Source organism: Venustampulla echinocandica (assembly GCF_003357145.1).
Source record: "Venustampulla echinocandica strain BP 5553 chromosome Unknown scaffold_3, whole genome shotgun sequence".
Lineage (NCBI taxonomy): Eukaryota > Fungi > Ascomycota > Leotiomycetes > Helotiales > Pleuroascaceae > Venustampulla > Venustampulla echinocandica.
Genome location: NW_022474208.1, coordinates 580,671 through 595,860, shown reverse-complemented (window position 1 = coordinate 595,860; position 15,190 = coordinate 580,671). Strand labels below are relative to the sequence as shown.

The 15,190-nt window shown below is 49.0% G+C and overlaps 9 protein-coding genes across 9 annotated transcripts; 3 read left to right on the top strand and 6 right to left on the bottom strand.

Moving 5' to 3' along the window:
* Window positions 1-532: 532 nt before the first annotated feature.
* On the bottom strand, window positions 533-1,729 carry BP5553_05821 (uncharacterized protein; the record flags this gene model as incomplete). The annotated part of the gene is made up of 4 exons (XM_032014444.1): window positions 533-1,043; window positions 1,147-1,287; window positions 1,354-1,570; window positions 1,627-1,729. 4 exons carry the CDS (start codon window positions 1,727-1,729, stop codon window positions 533-535), a joined length of 972 nt encoding a protein of 323 aa, XP_031869125.1.
* Window positions 1,730-2,597: 868 nt separating this feature from the next.
* BP5553_05820 (uncharacterized protein) lies at window positions 2,598-4,211 on the bottom strand (the record flags this gene model as incomplete). Its single annotated transcript, XM_032014443.1, has 1 exon — window positions 2,598-4,211. One exon carries the CDS (start codon window positions 4,209-4,211, stop codon window positions 2,598-2,600), a length of 1,614 nt encoding a protein of 537 aa, XP_031869124.1.
* An 819-nt stretch (window positions 4,212-5,030) lies between these two features.
* BP5553_05819 (Uncharacterized protein) lies at window positions 5,031-5,900 on the top strand (the record flags this gene model as incomplete). The annotated part of the gene is made up of 1 exon (XM_032014442.1): window positions 5,031-5,900. One exon carries the CDS (start codon window positions 5,031-5,033, stop codon window positions 5,898-5,900), a length of 870 nt encoding a protein of 289 aa, XP_031869123.1.
* A 105-nt stretch (window positions 5,901-6,005) lies between these two features.
* On the bottom strand, window positions 6,006-7,001 carry BP5553_05818 (putative 50S ribosomal protein L1; the record flags this gene model as incomplete). The annotated part of the gene is made up of 2 exons (XM_032014441.1): window positions 6,006-6,666; window positions 6,724-7,001. The coding sequence occupies 2 exons, from the start codon at window positions 6,999-7,001 to the stop codon at window positions 6,006-6,008; spliced, it is 939 nt and encodes a 312-aa protein (XP_031869122.1).
* A 228-nt stretch (window positions 7,002-7,229) lies between these two features.
* On the top strand, window positions 7,230-9,107 carry BP5553_05817 (putative glutamyl-tRNA synthetase, cytoplasmic; the record flags this gene model as incomplete). Its single annotated transcript, XM_032014440.1, has 1 exon — window positions 7,230-9,107. The coding sequence occupies one exon, from the start codon at window positions 7,230-7,232 to the stop codon at window positions 9,105-9,107; it is 1,878 nt and encodes a 625-aa protein (XP_031869121.1).
* A 423-nt stretch (window positions 9,108-9,530) lies between these two features.
* Window positions 9,531-9,810, bottom strand: BP5553_05816 (uncharacterized protein; the record flags this gene model as incomplete). Its single annotated transcript, XM_032014439.1, has 2 exons — window positions 9,531-9,656; window positions 9,709-9,810. 2 exons carry the CDS (start codon window positions 9,808-9,810, stop codon window positions 9,531-9,533), a joined length of 228 nt encoding a protein of 75 aa, XP_031869120.1.
* Window positions 9,811-10,146: 336 nt separating this feature from the next.
* BP5553_05815 (Ribosomal L27 protein) lies at window positions 10,147-10,956 on the top strand (the record flags this gene model as incomplete). The annotated part of the gene is made up of 2 exons (XM_032014438.1): window positions 10,147-10,366; window positions 10,445-10,956. 2 exons carry the CDS (start codon window positions 10,147-10,149, stop codon window positions 10,954-10,956), a joined length of 732 nt encoding a protein of 243 aa, XP_031869119.1.
* Window positions 10,957-12,478: 1,522 nt separating this feature from the next.
* On the bottom strand, window positions 12,479-13,108 carry BP5553_05814 (Uncharacterized protein; the record flags this gene model as incomplete). The annotated part of the gene is made up of 4 exons (XM_032014437.1): window positions 12,479-12,589; window positions 12,635-12,673; window positions 12,742-12,956; window positions 13,021-13,108. 4 exons carry the CDS (start codon window positions 13,106-13,108, stop codon window positions 12,479-12,481), a joined length of 453 nt encoding a protein of 150 aa, XP_031869118.1.
* A 697-nt stretch (window positions 13,109-13,805) lies between these two features.
* BP5553_05813 (uncharacterized protein) lies at window positions 13,806-15,102 on the bottom strand (the record flags this gene model as incomplete). Its single annotated transcript, XM_032014436.1, has 3 exons — window positions 13,806-14,479; window positions 14,545-14,882; window positions 14,942-15,102. The coding sequence occupies 3 exons, from the start codon at window positions 15,100-15,102 to the stop codon at window positions 13,806-13,808; spliced, it is 1,173 nt and encodes a 390-aa protein (XP_031869117.1).
* Between the last annotated feature and the right edge of the window lie 88 nt (window positions 15,103-15,190).

Here is a 15,190-nt window from a genome sequence, read left to right as displayed (position 1 = left end):
ATCCCCGAATTTCCTCCTTGTTTAAGGAAGCGGCAATACGCTGCCTAATTTTCCTAGAATGTAGTTGCTGCTATAAACACACAACCTATCGCAGTACCTCTACCCCTTTATTCAACATCAGATAACTGCTCTATTTCCATAACACTATTTCCCAAGGCTTCCTGGCTTACCTACCCCATATTTGCTTGGATTTAGGTCTCCTGTTGATGTTTATTGCTAGGGATTTGGTATCTACGGTACAGCTACTTGATTGGGTTATGGACGAGCTTTTATAAACGAGGGTTAAGGTCCTGGGGAATACTTGCTTCTTATATTTTATAGTACGGTTTTGGAACCAGTTGTACCTTACACAGCGTCCCTTGGTTCACAATACATAACACTGTCTATTATCTGTGTACTCCGGCCGAGCAGAAAAGTGTGATATGGGCTGGTAGAAGTTGTATTATTTTCAACCACCAGGTCTCGAAACCAGTACTATATTTCTCATCCCCTATCATTCATTATTCATTATCTCTCTAATCTTCCAATCCTCTCAAACCTCACTCCCCACACTCCTAAGCGGATACTTCAACGCACCCTTTACCTTGGCACAATTACTCACGCTGCCCCCATTACTACTCGCATCTACCGGTATCCCCTGATTCCTCTGCACCCGTCCATAAACATGGTAATAATACCAAACCTCACTTACGACCGTCGCTCCATTATCACTCGTCCCCTTCCCGGCCTCCGTAGCGTTATACTTCGGTCCTGAACAGCTGATATACGGTGTAGCGCCGAAACCTTTCGTTAATGCAGCTTGTAAGTCAGAAAGCGAGTACGAGGTGGTGTTTGAAGGCCGGATGTCCGCAGCGGATAGCCAGCCCCAGGTGGGGAGGTTTTGATAGTATGAGACGGCCGTGGAGAAGAAGTCGACTACCTCTTCGTGTTCCTTGTAGGCCGGCCCGTAACACGGGAGGTCAAAGGTACTAAAGCAGGTGGCGTGTTTCGAGAATTCGTGGCCCCAGAAGTCGCTATTGGGCGAGCCTTGGGATACCCAAAATCTAGAAGTGGGTGTGTTAATGTAAACTTGGATTGGGGATGCTGAGGAAATTGCTGCGTTCGGGAGAGGAGAGGAGGGAGTGGTAGGGAATTCATTACACTTACTTGTTCATGTATGCAAGTAGATCCAACTTCCCAAACGGAGCAAGGAATGTACCGATGCCAGGGCCGTCATAAGGCTTGACGGGTTCACCATCCGGCTTTCCAGTAGTAGTATTTGGGGAAGGCGTGGGATCATATTGTCGACTACAATTCACGTCAGTGCCATAACTCACTCGACCCTCTCAAGCCCCTTTTAATCAATAACTATACCTCAGGTCACAATATTGCGTAAATGACCCATTACAAAAGTCTGGCCACAAACCATGCAAAGTCCAAGCATCCTTTGGCAGCACCTGTCCCTCAGATTCTAGCCCCGTATAAGTATCCCAGAACTGAGTGCTCATAACGAGCCCGCCATACGTTTCGGTACAGCAGGAGTCGGTGAGATCAGGGTGCGCCTGCGTCGAACATGAGAGGAATGGGGTTTCTAGAAACATTTGTTAGAATTTTTTAGAACTTCGAGGGATAACGAGGAGCAAATACGCAATTGGCAGGTGTGGTTGAGATTGCTCTGTCCTGGGTACAATGAAGCTTGAGAGACACCGAGCAGCACTTGGCTGACGGTTAGAGCTGTTGCGACGCGCATGTTGTGATTTGAGGAATTAACAATAAGGAAGAACAATTAGATCCTACAAGCACCAGAGAGAGAGGAAATCAACTCGAAGAAATCTCGCAGCGCAGCAGAGCAGAGCTGGTTATATTATCCAGTAAGGAAGTATCCCCGCAATCAGCTCCTACTCGCATGGGAGTCTGCATAAAGGGACGAGGAATCAAGGGACACAGGACTTGCAATTGGCAGACGGAGGCCAATCAATTAACCATGCCTGGGTTGATATCATAGTTTGCTCGTGTTTTTGCGCATCACTACCTCGTTTCCTAGACGGTAATAATAAAGACGCAGGGTGTTGTTGACATTATTGACCGAGATGGGGATGGGGTTGTGAAGAAATCTAGACTGTATGGGGAAGGTGATGGCCACGTGGGGTCGGGAGAGATCAAGGGAGGATCAACAAAGTCGGGAAACGGAAATGTTATTTCACTTGGATATTTTGTAATGATTGATGATTGGATATCTTGCAAACAGAGTGGATGGTGGTATATTACTAGTTGCGAGGTTGGTATTGGATTAACGCTCATGGCTGAGAACTATTCGACTATTTACAACTCATTATTGCCATCCTCCCTCTTACAGCCCAATACTCGCCTCAACTATGAGTGAGCGAAGTGAACTTGCCGATTATCCGTGCCGGATCTTTTCCCCACCGTCTAACACTTTTGGTATTGTCTTTGATCCTGAATTGCCTTTGCCACGAAGGGGTTATCAAGGCAGCGACTCTAGATCCTCAACGCGGGGGGACCCATACAGCCATTTACGGTTTGTCGTAGGTAGATTACTAAACCGAGTTGACCCATCGGCGCCCTTATAATGCCCATTAATCGCCATTAGTGGTATCTCATCCTCGGCCAAAGCGTCTATCAAAGAGTTTCAATACACCCATAACACTCGCTGCCTCGACTTCCATTGGAGCTCGGCCAGGATGGTCATGAGGCGCGGCGTGAAGTTTCCCAAGCCAAGTGCTCAATTCATCGCTGGCTTGATCAAAGTTCTTATGCGTAGAGAGCGTCTTGTAAGTATCCGCGCAGGATAGTAGCGGAGGGGGTTGAGATGGTTCAGACGGTGCTGCTGCAGGGAGGGACTTGCAGCATCCGCCACTCTTACCAGCTCCACCACAACATCCATCAGGAATACCGGATGCAGAGCCTGGTGTTGATGACGAGCGCATGGCAGCAAGTGACCGGCAGAATAGGCCAGACTTTGGATCAGATTGACATTGCTGGCAAGTTCCTGGGCCATTGACACATGAGTTGGCCGGTGCCGCCCCAGCAACTGTTCGCTGCATTTGGATAGACTGGAAGGATGGAAGCTTGGGACCTCTTCCTTCGGCATCGCTGTCTGATGGAGGAGGTGTAACTTCATTTAGGAGAGGGGGGAGTCGGTTCTCATGTTCTTGCTCCAGCGCTGCGGATGCCGCGGCAGCAGCTTCTGCACACACACAATATGTACCTTCTTCGCAGAACCCACAGGACTCCGCTAGGGGGCGTATTGAGTGGATGGTTGATTGATGAGATAGGTCGGTTTGCTGTGAAGTGCGTTTCGCGGAGAAGAATGATGTGAAGTCAATCTCAAGCGGTGTTGACGGCTCCGACTGACGCTGACGCTTCTCGGCTGGATCGTCGATTGCTGGCGAGTGTGATCGCTTCAAGTCCGCAGGTGCAGGTAAACTGACCTCGGTGGAGTTTATTGTTTCTTCCAGGCACTCGCAATGGGTGTTGGCGCTACACCGTCCACATCCTGAGGAGATAACGATAGCCTCCTCGACGCAAGCACAGCGGCTTGTCGATGTGCAGTTTCCACAGCCAATTGAGGTATCCTCCGGGGCAATAGGAGAACTATACTGGCTAGGCTGATGAATGTCTGGTGCTTTCTGCTGAGTGTGTCGGGGACGGCGTGGAGGTAGAGGGACGGCATCCGTGCCTGTCGTTCGAGCACCGTTGCGAATATATGATAGTTCAGCTAGAGCCGCTTCTTTCTCCCTCCTCTCGTAATCTGCAATGCGATCCAGAGTCTCACATCGGAATTTCCACGATTGAAGCTCGCTGTTGAACCGTCCCAGGTCGGCTTCCAGTCGTGAAACCTTTGCCTTGAGGTCCCCCTCGCGTTTTTGTTGTTCCTCTTTTGTCTCCTCAAGTAGCTCTTCTAATTCCCCGACTCGAGCAGCTCGTCTCTCTCGAAAGGCCCGTTGTGCAGCTCGATTCTGCGCCTTCCGCTTCGTTGGAGGGGTATCCGTGGCGGGCTTCCGTCCAGGCTTCGGACGTGGCGGGATGATCCATTCTTTGCTCGTTATAATGGGAGGAGTTGGGAGTGCTGAGGTTGAAGCAAGGGCAGGCATATTCGATGTATTAATATTTGCATTCGCGTGTTTCATTGCGAGTGTTTGGGGGGCGGGCGCGAGAGAGATGGGAGCAGGAGACCCCGCTGCTGAGGGTGTTGACACAGGCGACGCCATTCTCGTATCGCTAATTGTCGAATGACAGCAAGGACAAAGCTGGAGCTGAAGAACGACGTCGAATAGCGGGCACAAAATATAGGTTGTAAAGAGCAAGAGTTAGCACCATCGAGGGGCAATCGTAGAGAGTTCGCAGCCCACAGCAACAGTGTCTTGGGTGGAAAATCAGTTCAGCTGGTCGCAGAAAACAGCGGCGATTATTGATTGTGAAGACACTGGTTCGGAGGGGAAAAGCCGGAGATTGATCTTAACTTATCTGATCTTCTGATTATGCAGTGTGGGCAGCGGGTGGGACTGTTCAGCCGAGTTCGGATACACTATCCTCGCGTAGAGGCCAATCAGAGCCCCGCAACCAGCAGAACACCCACTGGTCGCCTCAGCCGAGTCAAAATCATACGTCTTGAACGGGAAGGAGTCGGAAAACAGTGGGAAACAAGCACGCAGACTCGGAAGGGGTCGATCACCTGATTCACCAGTCACCGCTGCGGAGCAACGCAAAGAGCCAAAGCACTGGGGCTCTATGACTCTGCTACTCTGGGATAAGCCCGAAGATAGAGACACTTGCGCATTCCGGGCTGCGATTACCGAGCATTTCGTTATCGGATTTCCATTCGACACGTGACCTACAGGTGTTCGTGTCAATGTTGGTGATCAGTCCAGTCTAACGCTTCCGCGATATATCTAGCAGGAACCTACGGCTACCCTACCTAGAGGCTGGAGGATCTACACATCAGGTAGATTGGTAGACTACAAAAGACGAAGTGGAGGCATCGTCTGTTTGTGTTTCCGCGTGAGAAACACACATCCATAGCTCCAGAGATGAGCAAGTTCTACTTTGGCGGGGGCTCAGGGAGTATGTCCTCAGACGACGACGAGGACAACCTCCCTTATCCCGAAGCCCTTCCACGGAGCGACTTCCTGGCCCTGGATTTCGATGCATCGACATATCTCTCTACGCTCTCAGACCGCCATCAGACACTCGAGGATCTCCGCTCAGATCTACGGGAAAGATCCCAAGCGCTGTCGAAAGAGCTGCTGGATCTGGTCAATTCTAATTATGAGCAATTCTTGAGTCTGGGCTCCGATCTTATGGGTGGCGAGGAGAAGGTCGAGGATGTGAGGGTGGGGTTGCTTGGGTTTAAGAGGGGGCTGGAGGATGTGAGGGGCAAGGTGAAGGAGAGAAAGGTGGGCGTTGAAGGGTTGCTCGACGAGAAGATGCTTGTCGGGAGACAAATCGCCTTGGGCCGGAAGCTACTCGAGGTCGATGCCCGTTTGGAAGAATTGGAGGACAGGCTCATGGTTTCGTCGCTTGGTCGGACGGTCAATGGAGGAGACGACGACCCGTGGACCGACAGCGAGGACGAGGACGAGGATGACGATGATCTGGCATCTGATGCTGGGGCCGGCGGGACAAGTGCCCGGAAACTTCAACGGCTCGTGACTGACTGTTGTCATGTTGAGCGTTTATCGGCCAGCGTAGGGAAAGATCATCCTTTCATACTAGCACAACAATCCAGGATGCTACGAGTGAGAAATACCATTCTCCTGGACCTCAATACATCATTAAAACAGGCCGTGTCGTCAGGCGAGGAGTCACAGGCCAGGCTTGTTAAGATACTCGGTATCTACGGAGAACTAGGGGCAGTGGCTGACGCAGTCAAAGTCTTGAAAGACCTAAAATCAGAATAGCAAAGGAGCCCTAGAAGTCTTGTAGCATAGCGTTGGAGTTGAAGGCATATATACCAGGGACACCAAAATGAGTTATCGTACATCTAATATCTACAATCGTACAACCTATGACCCTGAGAGCTCCTTCTCCGTGACGCTTGTTTTCGAATCCTTCAGACTCCCGCTAAGTGGAAAGCCCGGCCCATTCGTAGAGCTCAACACCACCTCCGCCAGATTCTTGTTGATCTTGTCGCTTAACCGTCCTATATCCGCCTTTACAGCCTCAATGAAGGCCTTGATGTTGGTCGACATCTGCTGTGGGGTGAAACCCAGCTGGCCAACTGCCATCCTGACAACACCCATACGCTCACGGTACTCCGAAGCTCCAACCATATCCTTCATCGCCTTGACCGGGTCCGCCACGACAGTTCCCGTCTTGCTGCTGGGCATCAACCCGCGAGGTCCCAGGATCCTTCCAATTCCAGATTTATTCATCTTCGACATGGAGTCCGTTTGGCAAATGCATCGGTCAAATTCAATCTTGCCATCTTTCACCGCATCGAAGACTTCATCCTCTCCTACTAACATAGCTCCAGCAGCCTTCGCCGCCTCTGCATATTTCGAGTCTGGGGGGCAGATAACGCATACTTTGAAGTCCGTCTTAACTGGATGTGGCAGGCGTATTCGATTTCGTACAACCGGACCATTCTTCAGGCCGTAGATTTTGAGATGCATCTCATATTTGACAGATGTTGGTTTCTGTCCGACCTCCCATGCCCGTATGTATCTATATGCACGTTAGCACTCCGAACACCTCTGCTGCTTCGGAATCTCAGGTCCATACCGCATGGCATCCAACAGCGAAAACTGCTCCTCTTTTTTCAAATCATATTGCGTATAGTGAGTTTTCGGCTTCTTCTTCTTCTCCGTCACTTTCTTATGATTCGCCGGGCGGTTGGTGGCCTCTGGCTTGACCTTTTTGGACTGGATTTTCTTCCCTTTCGCGTTCGCAACAGGCGTGGTTGTGCTGAATAGCCTTATCGGAAAGCTCGATGAGATCGGTGGAATCGGATATAAGTGGCTCCTGCTCAATTGAGCAAGACACGGCCTTGCGGTGGCCATCACGTCGTCGACAAGTTATTATAGTGTAGTTGTCGATGATCACGGAACAAAAGCATCGTCGAGTTGTCTCTAATTCGGGATTAGCGTGTCGCGGAACGGATAAACTGTTCGGACCTTGTTGTGTCTGTGCGCGGTGGTGTCGACTCAAACGAATTCCCCCACCATGAATTTAAAGCCCCTCCACGAGGTGACGAGGTTAAGTTCCTGAATTACTCTACTCACGCCACAATGAAGACAGAAGAATTGTCGCAACTTGCGACGAGTCTCGCAGCGACAGACTTCAAGGCTATTGAGCCCCATCTGATTTCTCTAGATAAGCATCTCCTAGTCCGAACCTATCTTGAGGGCTACTCCATCAGCGAGATTGATACGAAAATATGGATCACGATCCGCACCAACAAAGTCGCCAACGCATTCCTGAAAAGGGGAGCGCTTCCAAATGTTGCAAGATGGTTTAACTACGTTGAGCAGACACACCCTGAAATCCAGGAGGAAATCAAGGCCCAAGGCGAGGCGGAGAAGGCGAGGAAGGCGGCATTGAGCAAAGCAGGTGCAAGCTACAATATCGCGTTGCAGGAGACTGAGAAGGGTGTCGTGACAAGATTTCCCCCGGAACCATCTGGATATTTACATATTGGTCACGCAAAAGCTGCGCTGCTCAATGACTACTTCGCACACGAGCTCTACAAGGGCACATTACTTCTACGGTTCGATGATACAAATCCTTCAAAAGAGAAACAGGAGTTCCAAGACGCCATTGTTGAGGACCTCGCACTCATGGGTATCAAGCCAGACAAGACGAGTTACACAAGTGATCATCTCGAGACCCTATATCAATATTGTATCCGAATGATCAAGGAGGGCCACGCCTATGCAGACGATACAGATCAGGAGACTATGCGAGACCAGAGAATGAATGGTATCGCCAGCAAAAATCGCGATAACAGTGTTGAGCAAAATCTTGCAATCCTGGAAGAGATGAAGATCGGGACCGAGAAGGGATTGAAGAATTGTATTCGTGCAAAGTTATCCGTGGACAACCCTAATAAAGCTATGCGCGATCCGGTCATATATAGATGCAACCTCCTTCCCCACCACCGCACAGGGACTACTTGGAAGATGTACCCTACATACGACTTTGCCTGCCCCATTGTCGATTCTCTCGAAGGTGTGACCCATGCTCTAAGGACGACAGAATACACGGACCGCAATCCGCAGTACCAGTGGTTCCTTGACACTTTAAAGCTCCGCCATGTTCACATGTGGGATTTCGCGAGAATGAACTTCATCCGAACGGAACTCTCAAAACGAAAGTTGACCAAGTTGGTGGACGCCGGTACTGTATGGGGCTGGGATGATCCTCGAATGCCCACTATCCGTGGTGTTCGAAGACGTGGCATGACAATTCCCGCACTCCGAGATTTTATCCTGAAGCAAGGGCCAAGCCGGAACATTGTAGTGATGGACTGGACGAACTTTTGGGCTTCGAATAGGAAGGAAATCGACCCTGTAGCTCCAAGGCACACCTCAATTGACGTGAAGGATGCTGTCAAGGCAACCGTCACCAATGGCCCAGCGGAAGCCTACATTGAGGACAAACCTAAGCATGGCAAGGTTCCAACGCTCGGAAACAAAAAAGTTGCATACAGCAAAAGCTTGATTTTTGACCAAGAAGATGTCAAGCTCTTCAAGGAAGGCGAGGAGGTCACGCTAATGAACTACGGGAATGCTTTCGTGCGCAAGATCAACGGCTCCAACCCAATTACCGATATCGAACTCGAATTGCACCTCGAGGGCGATTTCAAGAAGACAGAGAAGAAACTAACATGGCTGTCAACCGAAGGCCAAGAGCTTATCAAGGCGGAAGTGTGGGACTTTGACTACCTGATGACGAAAGACAAGCTTGAGGAAACTGACAACTGGGAGGATTTTGTGAACCCTGACTCTGCGTGGAAGGTGGATGCACTCTGTGATGAGAACGTGAAGGACTTAAAGCAGGATGATATCATTCAGCTGGATCGAAAGGGCTATTACCGTGTCGATAGAGCAGCTACGGCTGAGAAGCCTCTAGTGCTATTTGGTATCCCGACGGGAAAGACAAAGTGATGGCATAAAAGTTATAAACTACGTCGTATATCTTTTGGGAATTCACTGTTAAAGTACTGCATGAATTGATGATGATATACCTCATACCTCTTCGGTATATTTTGACTGACTCATGTAGCAATTGACCGCTTCCCATAATTGACCCCAAAACTCCATATAATGTCCTAACATCCACATCGCAACTCCCATTCTTCGAATTCCTCCCTACCAACCTCCCTCACAACAACCCCTTCCTAGCCAACTCAACTTTCCTCGCCGCCTCCCCGGCCTTAAATCCACCCTTCGAAACACAAATTGCCTTCCCTTCACCCAGCTCGAATTTCTCTTCATGCTTAGGATGCGCACATGGGCAATGGTGTGGGAAGTGCACGCATGCTAGGGTATCCGGGCAGAGGTAATTCGTACAATGTGCTATAGTTGCAACTACATTAGCTTGGCTTCCATCATCCTGGGATTCAGAGGGCGGGGAGGAGGGGTAGTACCGTTTTCGTAGTTCTGTTGGTACCAGCCTGAATCGCTGGGGCCGTTTTGGGGTTCATGTCTTTGTTCCTGGGATATATTAGCAAAACTGAGCTACAGAGGAGAGTGGGAGGGGTTGTACTTGTTGTCCATTGAACATTTGATCGAAAAACTGGAATTGGGCGCTTGCTCCTACGATGAGGAGTAGGAGGGCGGAGAGGAGAGGGATCAGAGTACGCGCCATGGTTGATGGCAAGATCCGGATGCTTCTTTGGGGGTTGACGTTAACTTTGAGAAACGAGGGCCCCTGCGCGTTTCCTTAGAGAAAAATAAATCTTTATAACCATGAAGTTTGAAATGGGATTGTGAAGTATAGGAGAGCTAAGTGTATTTACTCTTCTGGACAGCTAGACATTTAATAACCCTTGTCAATCTGCCGGAGTCGTGGAGTACAATCGGCGTCTCGCTTACATAAGTATCCATCCCCCGATAATTTACCGACCTGTTACTCCGTACTTTTATTTCTTGAGCAACGACAACGACAACGACGACGTCCGTTCAACCCAAACCGCATCAGAGAATGCTGCTCCCTCGATTACAACCGCCCTTACGAGCTGCCATCTGCTCAATTGGCCGGTCCTCCCAGCAGCCATGCATCAATGAAGCATTTGCCGCGCTCAACATCCGGGCAGCGTCCCCGACTTTAACGTTCGTCAGACATGCGTCGCACGCGCAGCAGGGAGCTGTGAATAAGGCAAAGGATGGGCCGGGAAAGAGATTGGGTGCTAAGAAATCTGGAGGTAAGCTATATCGATATCTGATGTGGAGGGTTACGGTCGACGTGATGGAATGCAAGTGCTAATAACACGAACCAACAGAGCAGTATGTGATCCCAGGAAATATCATCTTCCGCCAACGAGGCACGCTTTGGTTTCCCGGCGAGAACTGCGGCATGGGCCGCGATCACACGATCTATGCCACCGAATCTGGCTATGTCAAGTACTACAAAGATCCCGAGAAACATCCCAAGCGGCAGTACATAGGCGTGGTCTTCGAGCGTGATCAAGTTCTTCCCCTACCGAGAAATAGCGTCAGGAGGAGGAAGTTGAATATGCTTGCTACGCAGATGGAAGTCCCGCCCACGATTGAGGAGATCGAGGTCAAGTCAGATTTAGTGCTGAAACCGAAGAAGGAGCGGAAGGTGTTGCAACTCAGGCCTGGATATATGTACCGTGAGGCGAATTGGGAGATTGGGCGCGCGGCGGAGAGGGCGAAGGTTAAGGTCAAGGAGTTTAAACCGAGGGATCGATGGACGGCTTGGAGAAAGGCTTGGGCGAGGAAATTGGTGAATAAGGACAAGAGAATCGTTGGGCAGAGGAAGAAGAAGTAGGAAGTCCTCGATTGTACGAATATTATGCTTGGGATACCTGTGATGGGTATTATGTATCAAAAGAATGAACTGGGCATGTACCTATGGAACTTTTGAGATGGAAATATTTTTGGAAGTTCTCTTGTATTCCTACCTTATGAGGTGCATTTTATCGATCATGCAGCTAGGTATCTGGGTTTCGGTCAATACTGGAAGACAGGGAACAATTGCAGTGCTATATTGTGACAATGCTTTGAGAGTATGAGGAGTTTTGATCCTTTTGCCCTATGAAGTCATCCGTTCCTGAACAGAGAACAAAATCCCACACTGCTACCAGTCCATGGGCAAGTTTCCTAGTACATATGAACTCGATTGGATTTAAGCTCTACTTACGTAAGTCCAAGGTTATCGGGGGAGCGGCTAGGCTGTTTCCCCGGAAGCTCTTAGTCTACCTTAAAACTCTTCATGTCTTGAAATTTCCGGTTCCTAGAAAGCTTATGGATAGTTTCTTCCTCACATGTTGGGAATAAGAGCATGGATCGGTCACTTCGACAAGATCAAGTATATCCTTAAAAATGTTTAGTCTTATTTAAAAACATGGCGAATATTTAATTGACAAGAAATGTTCTCGAGACCTTGTATATTTTAGTTTAATCCCTTTTTATGATATCCCCGATTAAACCATATCACTAATCGAGCTACTTCCGGAAATTGGGACTGTACAAGAATCTCCTTGATAGATTTGTTGGTGCTGCTAGGATGTGAGCTATTTTAATCAGCCAACAAGGAAAGGAAATCTATCTCCTTGCGGTGCCACCAACTCCTCTCGGTACCATTAACTTCCTTTGTTACCAATACCTACACAACCCAATGTGCTATCGGGGTAGTGAGATACCAGTTTGGAAAATTCCGTGACCAATAAATAATAAATCTATCTTCACAATAAACACAATGACGCTAATCAAACACATGTAGAGCTCACCTCCTGAAATTTTATGTTTGCATTCGAACCGCCCACATCCGTACAATTTCATGTAGATGGAAAGAATTTAGAAGCGTGACATCTAACCCCGAACTCGCTCAACATTCCAGGAGCTCTCGTGAGCTCGTACTCTAGAGTTTTGATCGAGCGTATGGCCAATAGGTTTAGGAAAGCGGGTGATAATAATATGGAGAAGACTAGCGATATTTATGCGATGCTTAGGGCATGGCTGAAAAGAGAATCAGCAAGGACTGTTCGTGATATTCAGGCTTAATCATTTAATCCTCCAGGAATTAGGAATTGTGCGATGAATACGACAATACATTCATTTCAGGGCTTTACACAATTAAAAGTAGCAGAGACTCGAAATTTTCAAGCCTCATAATGGGACCCACTGAATGACATTGTAATAGTAAGATCAGGCAATGCCACTTAATAGACGTGATGAATACAACAGAAGTGCTCAAATATTCGAGACCAATGCTCAAGCTCATGTCTAGACGTTTATCACACCTCTTGAACTTCTCCACTTTGGCAGACCGGCTCCTAACAAGACAGCCTTTAGAACCAGAATACCTCATCGGTGCTGCCATTTAACTTGTTTTCCTTTTCCATCTGCTTGATAAGGAGCTTAATACGCTCAACCAAGGCTTTTCCATACTTGAAGAGCACCTATGTAAGCTTCGATCATTGTTCTAACAGTAAAATATGGCTAACCTCAGGACCAAGTGGGGGCGTAGGCTTGTTGAGGTCGGGCTATTTGCAACATGTCAACATGCGTAAATCAAAAATGGATAAGTGAAATAATAAAAAGGCATTCCCACCCTCAACCAAGGGACCAACGGTGTCTTCGCAGTTTGGCATGACCTTCGTAAAACATCTAGATCTTCATCATTGTAGCCACCTCCCACTATTATAGCTTTGGGGATGGTTTCGTAGTTTTTAGATCCAAGTTCAACATCGGTAGTAACCGGCTCTTGCTTGAGGATAGCCGGAATCTCGATCTTGCCTGCTTCGGGGGTAAGGCAAAGGTGGACGACTAAAGGCCCGTGATTATTAGCACTTCCTGGGTGTATTTCTGGTTAAGAAGCGACAAAAATCACCATCCATTTCTGGTTTGAGTGCCGAAATGACACCAACTGCAATTTTGGTGGTTTTGCCACAGAGAATAACGGGGAGCATGCCGGCCATTTTTTTCTGGAGTGAATTGGAAGTGCAAGATGAGGTTGTAGATAGAAGAAGTCTATCCGGCTACCGGTGATGATGACATGCTGGTCATGCGTAAGCGCGGCACAGATTATTGAAGCTGTTAGCTAGCTTCGGTTTAAAGGAAAAAGCCGTAGTTATATATTCCTTAATTATCCCAGCATAACCGGACGTGCCTTGTTATTCGCGTGCTCTCTACAAGTCCCGCGTGTTAACACAAAATGCAAAGGAAAGATGAAGGGTAGGGGGAGGGATCTGTAATATTATTATTATCACAAAATCTTGAACTGAGGTACATATTGCCGAGGGATCCACAAACGACATGTCCGGCCAATGTGTGCATGTCCGAGAAACCAACCTTATCGTGGCCGAAGAAAGTCGTGTCCAGCATCTTCGTATCGATACAGCTTGCTCATCTTCACTTGCGGCGATCCATGCTGCCTGTAACTCGACATGGCAAGGTGATTGCAACAGTGCAATCGAAGGTGGGATAAATATTTTGACGAATCCGGACTGTACTCGAGTACAGCGGGACTCGATCGCGGCCTCTTTCTCTCGCGGATAGGGAATTGAAAATCATTTGATAATGAGACAGATGGGTATTGCCGTGGAGAAGGCGTCGTGACTATTATTATCAAGTCTCTCGAAGATACCATGACCGAGAAAGACCCAATTCTAGGCGTTATTGCCATACTAATAGCCACGGCTCATCTATAAGCTCTACTGCTGTCCTCCGCTTCTCGGGATCAATGGCCATCACCACCCTTAAGAATGCAACAAACGCCACCTTCTCCTCACCGTCAAGATGTTGAACCCAGTTCTCAAGTTGTGCAGTCCCCTTCCTCTCAGGGTCAATGACGCTGCCATCCTCATGAAAGCAGCGTGCAACAATATCTTGGCGTGCTTGGTCAAGCAGGCTCCGAGGAAATGGCCCAAACAAGCGGACCATCTCCTCGACATGCTTCTTCACATCATATATACCTGTACGTCCATTGCGCGCATCGAACATGTGTACGCCGTCCACCAGTTCTAGGACCGCGGCACCCATATTCCAGATGTCGACGGGTGGCCCCCAGGGCGCGAAGATAACTACCTCGGGAGCGCGCAGGAGTACAGGCTGGATTAGTGGCGTCAGATGCTGGTGTGACCAACTCGCGGCGCCCCAGTCACCTAGACAGATGTCAAGGTCCGACGCGTCGCCTGTAAGATGGTAGCTGCCGAGATCCTGTGATGCGATACTGCAGGGCAATATGGCCGGGTCGTTCAGCAACATGGGTTCCACGGGATTCTCAGCGAGGTAGTGATCGATGATGGACATATCTCTGATTTGGACCATGATATTGTCTGGCTTGATGTCTGTGAGTGTGAGTGAAATATAACCAAATAAAAAGGGATTAGAAACACAGACGGCGAGCACTCACCAGTATGGACCACGCCTGCGTCATGCGCATAGTCGAGCGCCCACAGCAGCTGGCGCGTAAAGCGCTTCGCAATCGGCGGCGGTATAATGGCTGGATCCCAAAAGGTTGGGAAGCTGCTGAGCGACTCGCCCATGGGATCGAGCACGAGGCATACGTGCGTGCCATTTGGTCCAGTCAACTCGAAGTGATCGCGGAGCTGCAATACAGAGTGAAATCCTGGGTGCGAAGGACGAGCAATGCTCAGGTGCTGTAGGATCGCCAGCTCGAAGAACTGCTGCGACGAACTAGGGCTGTAGCACTCCGCGCTTAGGATCTTGAGTGCTTGATAGATGCTCTTCCTATACAGCGTGTATTAGCCTAGCCCATAATTATATATCTATATATATTGTATACGTACTCTTGATCACGTACTAGCCAGACAGTGGAATAGCGGCCATGGCCTAATTTGCGGAGGACCCGGTATCGACCGTGGTGGTACTCGTCGTCAAGGTGTACGGGGTGTAGGCCGCCCGGAACATAGCATTTGGGGCTCTCTTCCCCATCAACAGGTCCAATCATAGGATTGGGGATAGGAGGAGATGATTATGCAGTCAATGGCTGTGATGATAACCACCATCAAAGGTAATGGTAATGGTGGTGGGGGGGG